The following is an 11,643-nucleotide window of genomic DNA, read 5'->3' on the forward strand; positions in this document are numbered from 1 at the left end:
CTAGATGATCTAGATGGCCATGGAGTAGATATATATGTAGTGTAGTGTGAAATGTCCTAATGTAATTGTAATATTGATAGAAATGGCAATTTATGGTACTTAATACACAAATCCCTGTCAGTGCCATGTGATGTTCTATGCCAGTATATTTACCAACTCTAATACCTTTATGCCTCAAAAATGTAATGAAATAGGACACGTGTATTTCGTACAAACATAACCCAACATTTGGGCAATTGACGTCAGTGTTTCAGCTCAACTAGATGTTAAGGTTGTAAATATGGATACTGTGAAATCGGGACCTGGTGGTGTTCTGTCAGAAATTGTGGATAAAGTGTCGTTCGCAAATTTCGTAAGTGTTAGAAACGTGCTGTAATATTTCACTATATAACAGCATGTAAACATGCAGTAACATCAAAGTGCATTAAACAGTCAGCATATCAAGCATTTGTCTCATGTTAAAGAATGTGTGCTGCATGCTATTAAATTGCAAATTATTGCGCCTGCTTACACAGTTTTCATTCTTGTATCACCCATTGGCAGCCCACTTATTTAACTGAATTCATTATATCAAGACGACTTTAAAATGTTGGTTACTCATGTTACAGCTACCACTTTTAACCAGAGCAACAGCAGAAAATGAAGAGCCAACTGCAGGATACATGTTCAAAGAAATTGAAAGTATCCTTTTTATATATGACAATTTCTGTATCCAGTGGTCATGTACCTGAATGGATCGATGAATGCTAATAAATACAATGCAATACAATATCTGCCATAATATAGGGTAGTTACTTTTTATGAGGATATGACTGAATGTCTTTGTGGTTTTATATGATCTGCCTGAACAAATATTGAAGTACTGTCATAAATATCTTGTTTGAAACATAGGCATGAAACTGGTCATTGAAGCTGTGGTATTTTCTTGCAAATAGTTTTCTTAAATTCCTTCAGACAAATCTGAATGAGCCACTTTGAAACATGAAGCAGATCTAAATAATATGTAGAAATTCCGTCCATATCTCACAGGAAACACTGAGTCTCCATTACAGACAGCAACTAGTTAATGCAGTTTATTGTGAGAATCACATGGAACACACTAATACACTCTGTGGACAAAGTGCAGTGTTTTCTTATTGTAAAGCATGTCATACATGTAAAAGAATTAAAATAGCAAGATTAATTTATAATTTTGACATCCATATATAGAACCTGATAACAGTGCAGGTCTCTATGTATACTGGATATTTTCAGTACTCGCCCTAACCAATTATCAGAAATTACCTTTCAAGTTCCACCACAATGTCAGCAGCTAGCAGAGTATTTGAACAGAAGACTGGAGAAACCTTCAGCATGTGTTAAACTGAAGGTAATTAGAGAAAAAGTGTAATATTAAAATTACTAGCTCTACTCTGGAGCAAGTATTTTTATTAATTTTGTTTCAGGTTTTGAAAATCATGATTTATTTGATCCAAAATGGCCACCTAAGTTTTCGGAGTTATTTAAGAAGAAACGATGGTTATATAAAATTGGCAGGAATGTATAATGGCCCACCTGATCCTCTTCTTGGGATGAGTCCATATGAAAATGTGAGAAAAACTGCTCAGGTAATGAGTTAACCTGTTTGGAACACTCATGAAGGGTCTCAGGTTCAAATCCATTTTATTCCCTGAGTATGTGTGAGACTGTGTTTGTGTGTTTTAAGAGACGTGAAACTGGTAAATGATGTTGCAAACTATCTGAATGTTGACATATAATGAGTACATAGTTACTTCATAGGATTAGATATTCTCATGGCAATGGATATTAAGATTGTGGCCTTCTAGGATCCGAAAATTTATCATTCTTATAAAGCCATTAAAATGCAAATTTATAATGTTCATATGCTTACCCACCACATAAGCAGTTTTCCTAATTGTTATTAGCAACGTTACCCACCATCCTACCTCATGCAGTTACCAATATAATGCTGGCTAGAAAGTAAAGTAAAGGTATCCCTGTAACAGGCCTTGGAGGCCCATAGGGTTGTGAGATGTTGAGGTTCCCACATTTTCTAGACAGCTCATAGATGGCGGTAAGGTTGTCAGCCTTACGTGCCGGCCACCCTTTACTCCAAAGAATATTCCAAGAATATTCCTCGTACTCATTTCTGTTAAAGGCTGAGTCGACCCCAGGGCTATAGTGTGGCTGGAAGGATTAGGTAAATTGGAAAAAAAAAAATCCAATGACCTCATCATACACTGCCAACACTGATGGACAGCATTGCTCCAAGTTCCTTGATAGTGATGTGCCTATTCTCACGAATAAGCGTGTCTGCACAATCAGTGTTTGGCTTGGTGTCGGATGTTCGCGGCCGACGATCATGCAGTTCATTCTCCACGCGCTCTCTGCCCTCTCTGAAGCACTTACACAACTCAAACACACGGGTCCATGAGAGACACTCTTCCCCATACTGTTGTTGGAGTCTGTGGTGAATTTCAGCGGACGGGACGTTTTCTCCAATGAGGAATTTGATCACAATGCGTTGTTCCACACTCCACTGTACCTTCTGTTCTCTCATCATACTAGCAACTCCCAGACAGGACTGAACAGGTTCTAACCTGAACAGGAGGGAAGGTGGAGGTTGTGGCTTCACTCTCTCAAGGTTGCACAGCTGCTGCTCAGTGCAGCTGGTTTACACACAAATCAGTCCCGGTCATGTTTGAACCACCTTGTAGTTTACCCTTGCCTTCTCCTCACCACTGAAGATCCAAAGTACCAATGAAAACAGATAGTAATGCCCTCAAGGAAAAGCTCACCCCCTGTTCAGATGAGATATATATTTTTTACTTTACCAGTTCAAAGAATGCATTTGAAAAATGTGTACTGTACTGAAGCAAAGCTTTCAACTCTTTGTATTTTAACCATTCATATTAGTACAGATAACTGATTTTAACTACACATATGTAACTTTCATAATCACACACTCTTGTACTTTTACATGTAATTTTAAGTTATATTCAGTGTACCATAAATATGCTCTTAAAAATTATACACTATACAGAATTCCAGATCACAAGTTTTTCTTATGATTATGGATTGACTTAAAATATAATTCAGGCATAAAAGGATTATTCTCACAAATAAAGTACCCTTGTAGTTGATAAAAACTCGGTAAATTATTGCAATGCAAACTTTACACAGCCCAAAAATTCCTGTTACATACTTATAGTTAGACTACCATTCTCTCAGTTATCTGGTGACTCATAATCAGGTCTACCCATCACACTTAATGTGAGGAAGAGGAATGAGCCTGAGTTCAAACTCATGGAGCTGAGCCCTTCTTGAGGAGCCGCCAAATCTGCAGCTACTCAAGAGCTTCCCAGCATTTTATCGAACCCGAAGGTTCATTACCGTGTTCACAAGAGCCCTCCACTGGTCCATATCTTGAGCCAGATCAATCCAATCCATCCCATTTATCTCTCTGAGATCCATTTTAATATTGTCCACCCACCTACGCCTTGGTCTTCCCAGTGGTATCCTTCCTTCCAGCTTTCCCACCAATGTCCTATATGCATTTCTCCTCTCCAACATTCATGCTACATGCCCTGCCCATCTCATCCTCCTTGACTTGATCATTCTAATTATAGTTGAAGAAGCATACAAGTTCTGGATTTCATACAGTTTATGGTTTTTAAGGAACTCCTGGACATGTTATTCAATCCTGACTTGGTTCAGCAAGATGATACAGGAGTAGTAGTGCAGACTGAAGAAAAAGGCAGGCTGCAGCTTGGAGGTTTGGGTTCAACAGGGAATGCAAAAGGAAAGTATGAGGGATTTGGAAGCAGCCCTGTTGATAGAGAAGGTAATGTATTATGTATGCATGTCAATTATTTTGCCTTAAAACAAATGTAGGATGCATTTCTTGAATTTTCAGGACTGTTTTATGGATCTTTTTTTTTTCAGACAGGGTAACTAACCCCAATTTTAAGTATCAATAAATATTCTATCGTAAAAGTAACAGATTTTGGTGAATTTTAAATTGAATTTTGCAGTATCTTCCTCGTAATCACACATTTCATATAATTAACATAGTAGATCTGTTAGAACATATAACACGATTTCAGTTATTTGTCTTTTATAACAAACATTGTGTGCTGCCACTCTTGCCTCATATTTGGCATGTATTCAGTTCAAATTTCAGCAGAGATCTGCTGTCCTGAGTATGAGTTCCCATAGCTCTCAATGCCTTCTTTGTCAGTAGATACAATTGTCATAGTCATACATATTTCAGTTATCCAGCATCAGATTATCTAAGAAACTAGCCTACTTTCTGTGTTCATATGAAATGTCAAAATAGGAATTCCATTACTTGTGAACGGGACGATGAGTCCTAGGATGACCGAAACAACGATTAAGAGTCTGAGATTCAAAGGAACAGGCCTTAATGTTTAATCCTTCAAATTTCATGATGGTAGTAATCTTATCACTATATAAAAACAAACTCCATGGTCTATAGTCTGCAAGCGAACTATACTGACCAAGTGACTGCCACTTGTCGGCGAAGTTAGTGCAAACTTTTGCAGATAGGGGTCATGTGGTCAGCGCAACGGATTCTCACTGCCGTTAATCTCGGTTTTCTAGACTGGAGCCGCTATTTCCTTGAAATAGATCCTCAGTTATCCTCACGAGGCTGAGTGAACCCCATTCCAGACCCACTACTTCTCAGAAAATCTGGTAGCACTGGGAATCGAACTCGGGACCTCAGGATCTGTAGCCAGGAACTCTGACCACTAGACCACAGAGGCGGTCGTGTTTATCACTGTAACTAATGATGATAATGATGAGGGCAGAGTTTAGTAGCCTGTACCTATAAAAACTTACTGTTCTAGAAATATGACAAACAGCAAGAAACATTTTGTAAGTTTTGAGGTTTTCACGGCGATGACTATGAAGAAAGTTGTCTTCTGGGATCTGGCGCCGTGTATTCTTCGTTTTAACCGACGTTTCGGAGGAACATATCGCCTCCATCTTCAGGGTAGTTGAGTTGCATGCGAATAGAGATAGCTGTAGCAGCTATTCGCACGCAACTCAACTACCCTGAAGATGGAGGCGATGTGTTCCTCCGAAACGTCGGTTAAAACGAAGAATACACGGCGCCAGATCCCAGAAGACAACTTTCTTCATAGTCATCGCCGTGAAAACCTCAAAACTTACAAAATGTTTCTNTTATCACAGACTACACTAGGACAGTTTGTCGATATTTGTTTTAAACTAATTTTTGCTGTTATTCTATATTACAGAAGTCTTACCGGTTTAATAAAAGCTGAGGATATAAAGGTCACATAATCAGAGATGAAAATGATACATTTATAGTGTAATGAATTCACATTCCCCACAGTTGTCTTCCTCCTGTTACAGAAACAATTAAAGGAAAGATGATGGACATGTTGGAGAAATTTATATATCCAACAGATGAAACAGCTGAGAAGATAAAATCAGCCATGACAAGTTCACCTGGTCATTATGAAGCTGTTCGTGTGAACCTTCTGATGGATTCAAATGTTGACATTCAGTCAGCACAAGCACAGACAGCATCAGTCATGATAAAAGGTTCTTTGCAATCTGTCTTCAGTTTTATGTGTGTAAACATGGAGAGTAAGATAAAAATTGTTTGTAAGAAGATGTTACAGAAATAGCTTTGTGTAACATACTGAATATTCTATAAAGCAGGACTGTCCAACTTAATGAAGGTCTGCATCGTGGCTTTGGCATCCATCCATGGGCTGCAGTGTTTTATCTGAAAAAAATTAAATTCCTGCTTAAAATTCAAGTAACATGTTAATGGATTTGGGAAACTGGTTCACATCTTGGCCAGGGCACTGGTCATAGTAACTGAGATTCCTTTTTCTCCTTTTATTTCTTCCCTCCTAACTTTGATTATGTTGATGTCACTATAGTTCTTTGACCCCACAAGCAATAATATTGACATTTTCTCACAACTATGACAGTTTTTAATCCTTTTAAAACTGTAATAAAAATCTTACTTTCATGCTTTTTTTTTTATTTATGAAATAACAGGCATATGACACAGCATTAAACACTCTGTTTACATGAATATCTCCTATTCATTTTGTAATGGCATCTAAATTTATCTAAGATGTTAGAAGCATTCAGACTTATGAATTTCAAAGCATGAATTCACACAGTATCCTGTGACAACAGAAACTTTAAAATGTATTGCGTAACAGTACTCTGCTCTGACACACTATGATTCATTATGCTACGAGGGTCGTACTGAAAGTCATGAGCAACGATATTTTGTAAAGTAACATGCTTTATTATTGACAAACCAAATACACCACCTCAATCTACAGACCTTTCTTTATTTTTCCACATAATTTCCACTTCTTTGTACACATTTCTCCCAGTGTTCTGGGAGTTTGAAAATTCCCCTTCTGTAAAATTCCGTTCCAGCCATCCGAAGACACTGTCGCACTGCTTTCTGAATTGCCTCCCTTGTCTCAAAACGTTGTCCATGCAGCTGATCCTTCACAAATCCAGAAAGATGGTAGTCGGAGGGTGCCAGATCAGGGCTATAGGAGGGGTGTGGAAGAACTTCCCACCCCATTTTTGCAATTGCTTCCAATGTGAGGAGAGTGGCGTGGGGGCGAGTGTTGTCACGCAGGATGATTATGCTTCGTCCTGGATGTTTGTCACGCAATTCATGACGGAGCTTGTGTAGCATCTGGACATAATTACCAGCATTGATGGTTTGCCCAGGTTCCAGGAATTCAGCCAGAATAAACCCCTCTGCATCCCAGAAGACTGTGCCCATCACCTTCGCAGCTGATGGCTCTGTCTTTGCCTACTTTTTTGATGGAGAATGCAAATGGTGCCATTCCATACTCTCCTGTTTCGTTTCAGGCTCAAAATGGTGAAACCAGCTTTTGTCACCTGTCACAAAACAGAGCAAAAAATCATCGCCTTCCTGTCAATATCTCTGCAGCAGTTCTGAGATGATGGCTTTTTGCCGACCTTTGTGGTCTTCGGTCAAGAACTGCGGGGCCCAACGAGCACAAACTTTCCTATAGCCCAAGCTTTCAATCATCTCTTGTACTGCATTGTGTCCACAGTCACACGCCTGTCATCTTGAATGATCTCATCCACTCTTTCCTTGTTGTGTTCAGTTGAGGCTGTTCGAGTACAACTGCTCCGAGGCTCATCTTCGATGCTGGTGTTCCCATCTTTAAAATATTTCACCCATCTTTGAACACTGCTAGCACCCATGCACACACTTCCATAAGCACGCTGAAGTCTGGTGAATTTCTGCAGCAGGGATTTCCTCTTTCACAAGAAATTCGATGACAGCATGCTGGCGAAACGACATATCATTGTTGGCCAATTTGTTAGGAGTGATACTGGTCACGTGATGCAAGCTATTGATGTCACAAGACACTCAAGGTTAACACAGCACTTGGTTCCACCTACAACTGTACTCTCTTTCATCTGCTGTTCCCAGGTTGCATGCAAAAAAAAGTTGCTCATGACTTTCAGTATGACCTACGTAGTATGATCTTTAGGATGAAGGCCATGAACACTTCTTGCTTTTCAGCACTTTCCAGTTTGTATTCATCTCATTTTATTTTGATGCTACATTAGTACTACAGTTAATAAAGTGATGTTAAATAAAGTATACACAATTTGAAAATTAATTTCCTACATTTTAAATATCAAGAAACAAGTATATTTCTGATCATTAGGTAAAACCTTACTTGCAAATGGATCCCTTTTAACCCTTCCAGCTCATGTGCCGGGCCATGCAGGGGGAGGCTGGGAATCTGATGAAGATATTCCGAAGGAGTTGGTACCAGAGTTACAGAAATCTTCATCTACTAACAGTGGAAGCATTGTGTCAGTGGATTCACTTGAAAAGTAAGTTTTGCTTCCTAAGTGTGCATGGAATGGCATTACCAGTAAATACACATCAAGTAGGATTTGAAGTTCTTGCAGCAGTTGTTATGAAGAGTTCTGTCTTCTGGGATATAACCCCATGTAGTCCATTGGAAGACTGCTAATGTTTGGGAGGAACATTGCATAGATATTTTTGTGATCATTTCAGAATTGAGCTGTTCTCATAGTTACCTGTTCCTTCCACAACACGGTTGAAATGCTAAGTGCCAAAGGTATTAGGTATCATACATTTGAATGATATCAGATATCTTGATTCATCAAAATATTTTGTTTTTAAAACAGCTTTTATGATCACTTTCACTACATGAAGAACAATTATTTTTGACAAAATGACAAATTAAGATGATTTTTCAGTGGGAGTCACATGATCTGCAACAGGGCTGTCTTGATTTCACATCACCAAGAGGTCACTCTGTACATGTGAGCAACATGTCAAAAAAATATGTTTTTCCAAGTCAGATATCGACCCTGCAATGATGAGATCTGTGAAGAACAAGCATGTGTGTATTTAAATTGAATGTTGGCAGGTTCATGATGCTTAAGAACGCCCATTGGCTTGTCATAATATTGACACGTGATCATGAAGTGATGCTAATTCCATACTTTTATAAGTTATTTATTATGTGTCATGTAGAAATTAACTTAAAAATTACATAAATACTTATTAAGCAATTTTTATGAAGTTTTTTTTCCCAACAACATGTGCTACCTCTTTTAAAGAGGAGAGTGTTAATGCATATTACGACGAATGGAAGGATATTCACATCCAGCCTGCATGTCACCAGTTGGACAGCCCTGATGTGTCATAAACTCAGGCAACTAGAAATTATATCATATTTGTGATAGCACCAATTTAAGCCCAATTTATTACTGTCCTTGTGAAGTGTGGAAAGTTTAATGAAAAAACGTTTTATTGAATACAGTGTTGTTGCACTTATGCAAATCCCAAATCCAAAAAATTCCCCTTAATTTACATTTATTCCTATGAGAAAACTTGTCTTGAATTATAAAATGTCTTCAGGAATGCATCTTTGAATAAAATGCAATTGCATTGTAATATAACTTTATGTTGCTGTTATTACAAGTGGGCTGTAGTGTATGGTTGCAAAACTCTGCAGGATAGACTCCCCAGCAGTAGAAGTTGTGAAGGAAACTGTGAATCAATTCTGCAATGTACAAGAGTGGCCAACATCCCTCTCTCAACTAAATGATGCATGTAAAACGTGAGTAGTTTCATACATTTCATAATATACAGTTTTTAAACCACAGCATACAGAAGTAAAACATCAGTAGCCTCCCAGGTTGATCCTGTATAGTCCTGATACTGGCAGCATCATTAAATAACCATCTAAAAGAAAAGGATCCTCTCACTTCGCCAGTTTTATGCTTTCTTGTTATGTTGATATGGTCAAATACAGTGAAACTAAAATAGAACAAACAAAATCATTGGAACCATCAATCTCTGAACATTATACATATGGAAAACCATCACATAAAATGAGGACTCGATAGCTGCCACTATTTCCCCACAACTTTCTGCAGCAAGTGCATCTGCAGTTTTGCTTCCAAAGTTATTTATGGCTAGCAGCCTGCAAAGGTCCTGTTAACCCACTCCCTCTGTCCTACCCTTGTCTAATAGAAAGTTCACATTTCAGTATATGTGAGCAAGCTAACCTTCACCAAATTTTAACCATTGAAAAATATTTACATGATGGCCACCACAATGTGCAGTACCTTCCCCTCCATTTCACACATATTTCCCCATCCTCTGCGCGTCCATTGACCTAAGTCGGATGTGACAAAAAACAGCCATGCAGGCGCATGTTAAACTACGGTCACATTAAGGATTTACTATACTCTGATTGATGGAAACTGCAGACTTTTGAATGCCCCTAATTATGGCAACAAAATGGAAAAACTTAAGACCTTAACACAAAACTTGAAATTATATGTTTGTGTGAAGTAGAAAGTTCGTCAAAAAGTGAGATAGGAAGATGAATTAACTTCTTTGACACTGTTTACAACACTGAAGAACAAAAATGTTGTACAAACTAAATCTGAACAAATGTAACATTGTTAACATTGTTCCTTCTTTTTCATATATATATTGATGAAACTTGTTTAGTGATCTCAGTTTGTGGTTGTGTGACAAATATAATAAAATGAGATATGTTTTACCAGTGTTAACATGATAGCCATGGGAAACCTGTTCAGGTGTCTTACAAAGGCGGCTATTTTCATGACAAGTGTGGTAACATAAATGAGTTGTTTGACAGGAAAACAAACAATTGTGGATTCCTATACAGCTTACACCATTACTATAATAACAGCTGATTTACAACCATCATTTATGAACGTATGTCAAAAAGTTGCATGTATTCCAGTCGTGGCATTTAGAACCTGTGACACTGTATTTATGTTAGTACTGGTATGATTTCAACTGTGTTATGTGTGTTACTCAAGTTTGGTACAAGTTCATGCATTTATTCTGACATGCATGCATGTACAGCAAATTATGTAACTTGCACTGGACATTAGTCTGATTGTACTGATGAAAACAGTTATGGTAACATAAAATAAAAGTAACTTTTTAAATTAATTACATTAGATGCTGATTCCAAATTAGGGACAGAAATTTTCCATCAAGCCACAGTTGTGTGCGCTGAACTTGAAACAGCACTGACTTCATTTTTATTATTTGTCCTTGCTGTTATCATTCTTATCAACCATAATGTAAGAAAACTGTTTTATTAGTGAATAACCATTTATGCTCTATTAAATAATGCCATTATTTCAAACTGCATAAGTTGTATGTCATGCATAAAGAAAGTTAGATAACTGAAAAACTGTGCTGCCATATTTATAATCAAGGTACCTGATTAGTAAAGCATAGTTTATTTTGTACTTGTTACCGAAAGAAGTGAAAATTTGCTATGCTATGTTATAATAAGAAATTGAAGTTCTAAGCAAAGTATAGATGTTAAAGTTGTGGTATTTCTTTTTGTAGATGTGCAACTCTGAATTGTGGTGATGTTCTACAAGCCATTGGCAATATACTGCTCCAGTCTTCAGGGACAGTCTCTGACATATCACTGATGCGAGCGTTGTTAATGTTAGAATGGTTTTTACGAACTGATCTTATTACTCCAGCTATCTTTTCAAAGATTATCTCAGCGCCACTTAACTGTGTGTTAAAATCACAATCCAGTGGACAGGATGTGAAGGTGAAGGCTCAGAAAATCAGACTGATATTAGACAAACTGCAGCCATGACATAGTTGACATTGAGGTAGAAAGGTTCAGTTGTGTTGTCTCAAATGGTAGGAAACAAAGTTATTAACTTGCAGTGGTTATTTACAGTGAAATCTCTATTTGATATTCCTCAATTTAAGGTTTTCCCCCATTTAACATTCAGTTTCAGGGATCCCAGGTAAATAACCTCAGTATTAAATTAACTTGTACTCTTCTCCAAGTATAATTAGAATGATCAAGTCAAGGAGGATGAGGTAGGCAGGGCATGTACCATGAATGGGGGAGAAGAGGAATGCATACAGGTAGTAGTGGGAAAGCCAGAAGGAAAGAGACCACTGGGAAGACCAAGGCATAGGTGGGTGAACAATATTAAAATGTATCTTAGAAAGATAGGATGGGATGGCATGGATTGCACTGATCTGGCTCAGGATAAGGACCA

At 37.9% G+C, this 11,643-nt stretch overlaps 1 protein-coding gene across 4 annotated transcripts; it reads left to right on the forward strand.

The window, feature by feature from the left end:
* The first annotated feature begins 36 nt into the window (after window positions 1-36).
* On the forward strand, window positions 37-11,479 carry LOC111861526 (AP-4 complex accessory subunit tepsin). 4 transcript variants are annotated; one of them, XM_023846178.2, is made up of 9 exons: window positions 42-352; window positions 609-681; window positions 1,278-1,369; window positions 1,446-1,607; window positions 3,679-3,844; window positions 5,401-5,592; window positions 7,785-7,914; window positions 9,072-9,176; window positions 10,961-11,479. In XM_023846178.2, exons 1-9 carry the CDS (start codon window positions 281-283, stop codon window positions 11,223-11,225), a joined length of 1,257 nt encoding a protein of 418 aa, XP_023701946.1. In that variant the 5' UTR covers window positions 42-280; the 3' UTR covers window positions 11,226-11,479. The 4 variants fall into 4 exon arrangements, with proteins under 4 accessions (XP_023701948.1, XP_023701949.1, XP_023701946.1 ...); XM_023846180.2 differs by lacking the exons at window positions 9,072-9,176; window positions 10,961-11,479 and adding an exon at window positions 8,308-8,466 and having other exon boundaries at window positions 37-352; XM_023846181.2 differs by lacking the exon at window positions 10,961-11,479 and having other exon boundaries at window positions 38-352; window positions 9,039-9,121.
* The last annotated feature ends 164 nt before the right edge of the window (window positions 11,480-11,643 follow it).

This window comes from Cryptotermes secundus, unplaced genomic scaffold (assembly GCF_002891405.2).
Source record: "Cryptotermes secundus unplaced genomic scaffold, Csec_1.0 scaffold1059, whole genome shotgun sequence".
Taxonomy (NCBI): domain Eukaryota; kingdom Metazoa; phylum Arthropoda; class Insecta; order Blattodea; family Kalotermitidae; genus Cryptotermes; species Cryptotermes secundus.

Excerpts from the sequence above, each read along its gene's own strand:
- LOC111861526 (XM_023846178.2), top strand. The coding sequence starts at position 281 with ATGGATACTGTGAAATCGGGACCTGGTGGTGTTCTGTCAGAAATTGTG. Across the intron at positions 5,593-7,784 it reads AGCATCAGTCATGATAAAAG|CTCATGTGCCGGGCCATGCA; the intron begins GTTCTTTGCAAT and ends TAACCCTTCCAG. Across the intron at positions 7,915-9,071 it reads TCAGTGGATTCACTTGAAAA|GATAGACTCCCCAGCAGTAG; the intron begins GTAAGTTTTGCT and ends AAAACTCTGCAG.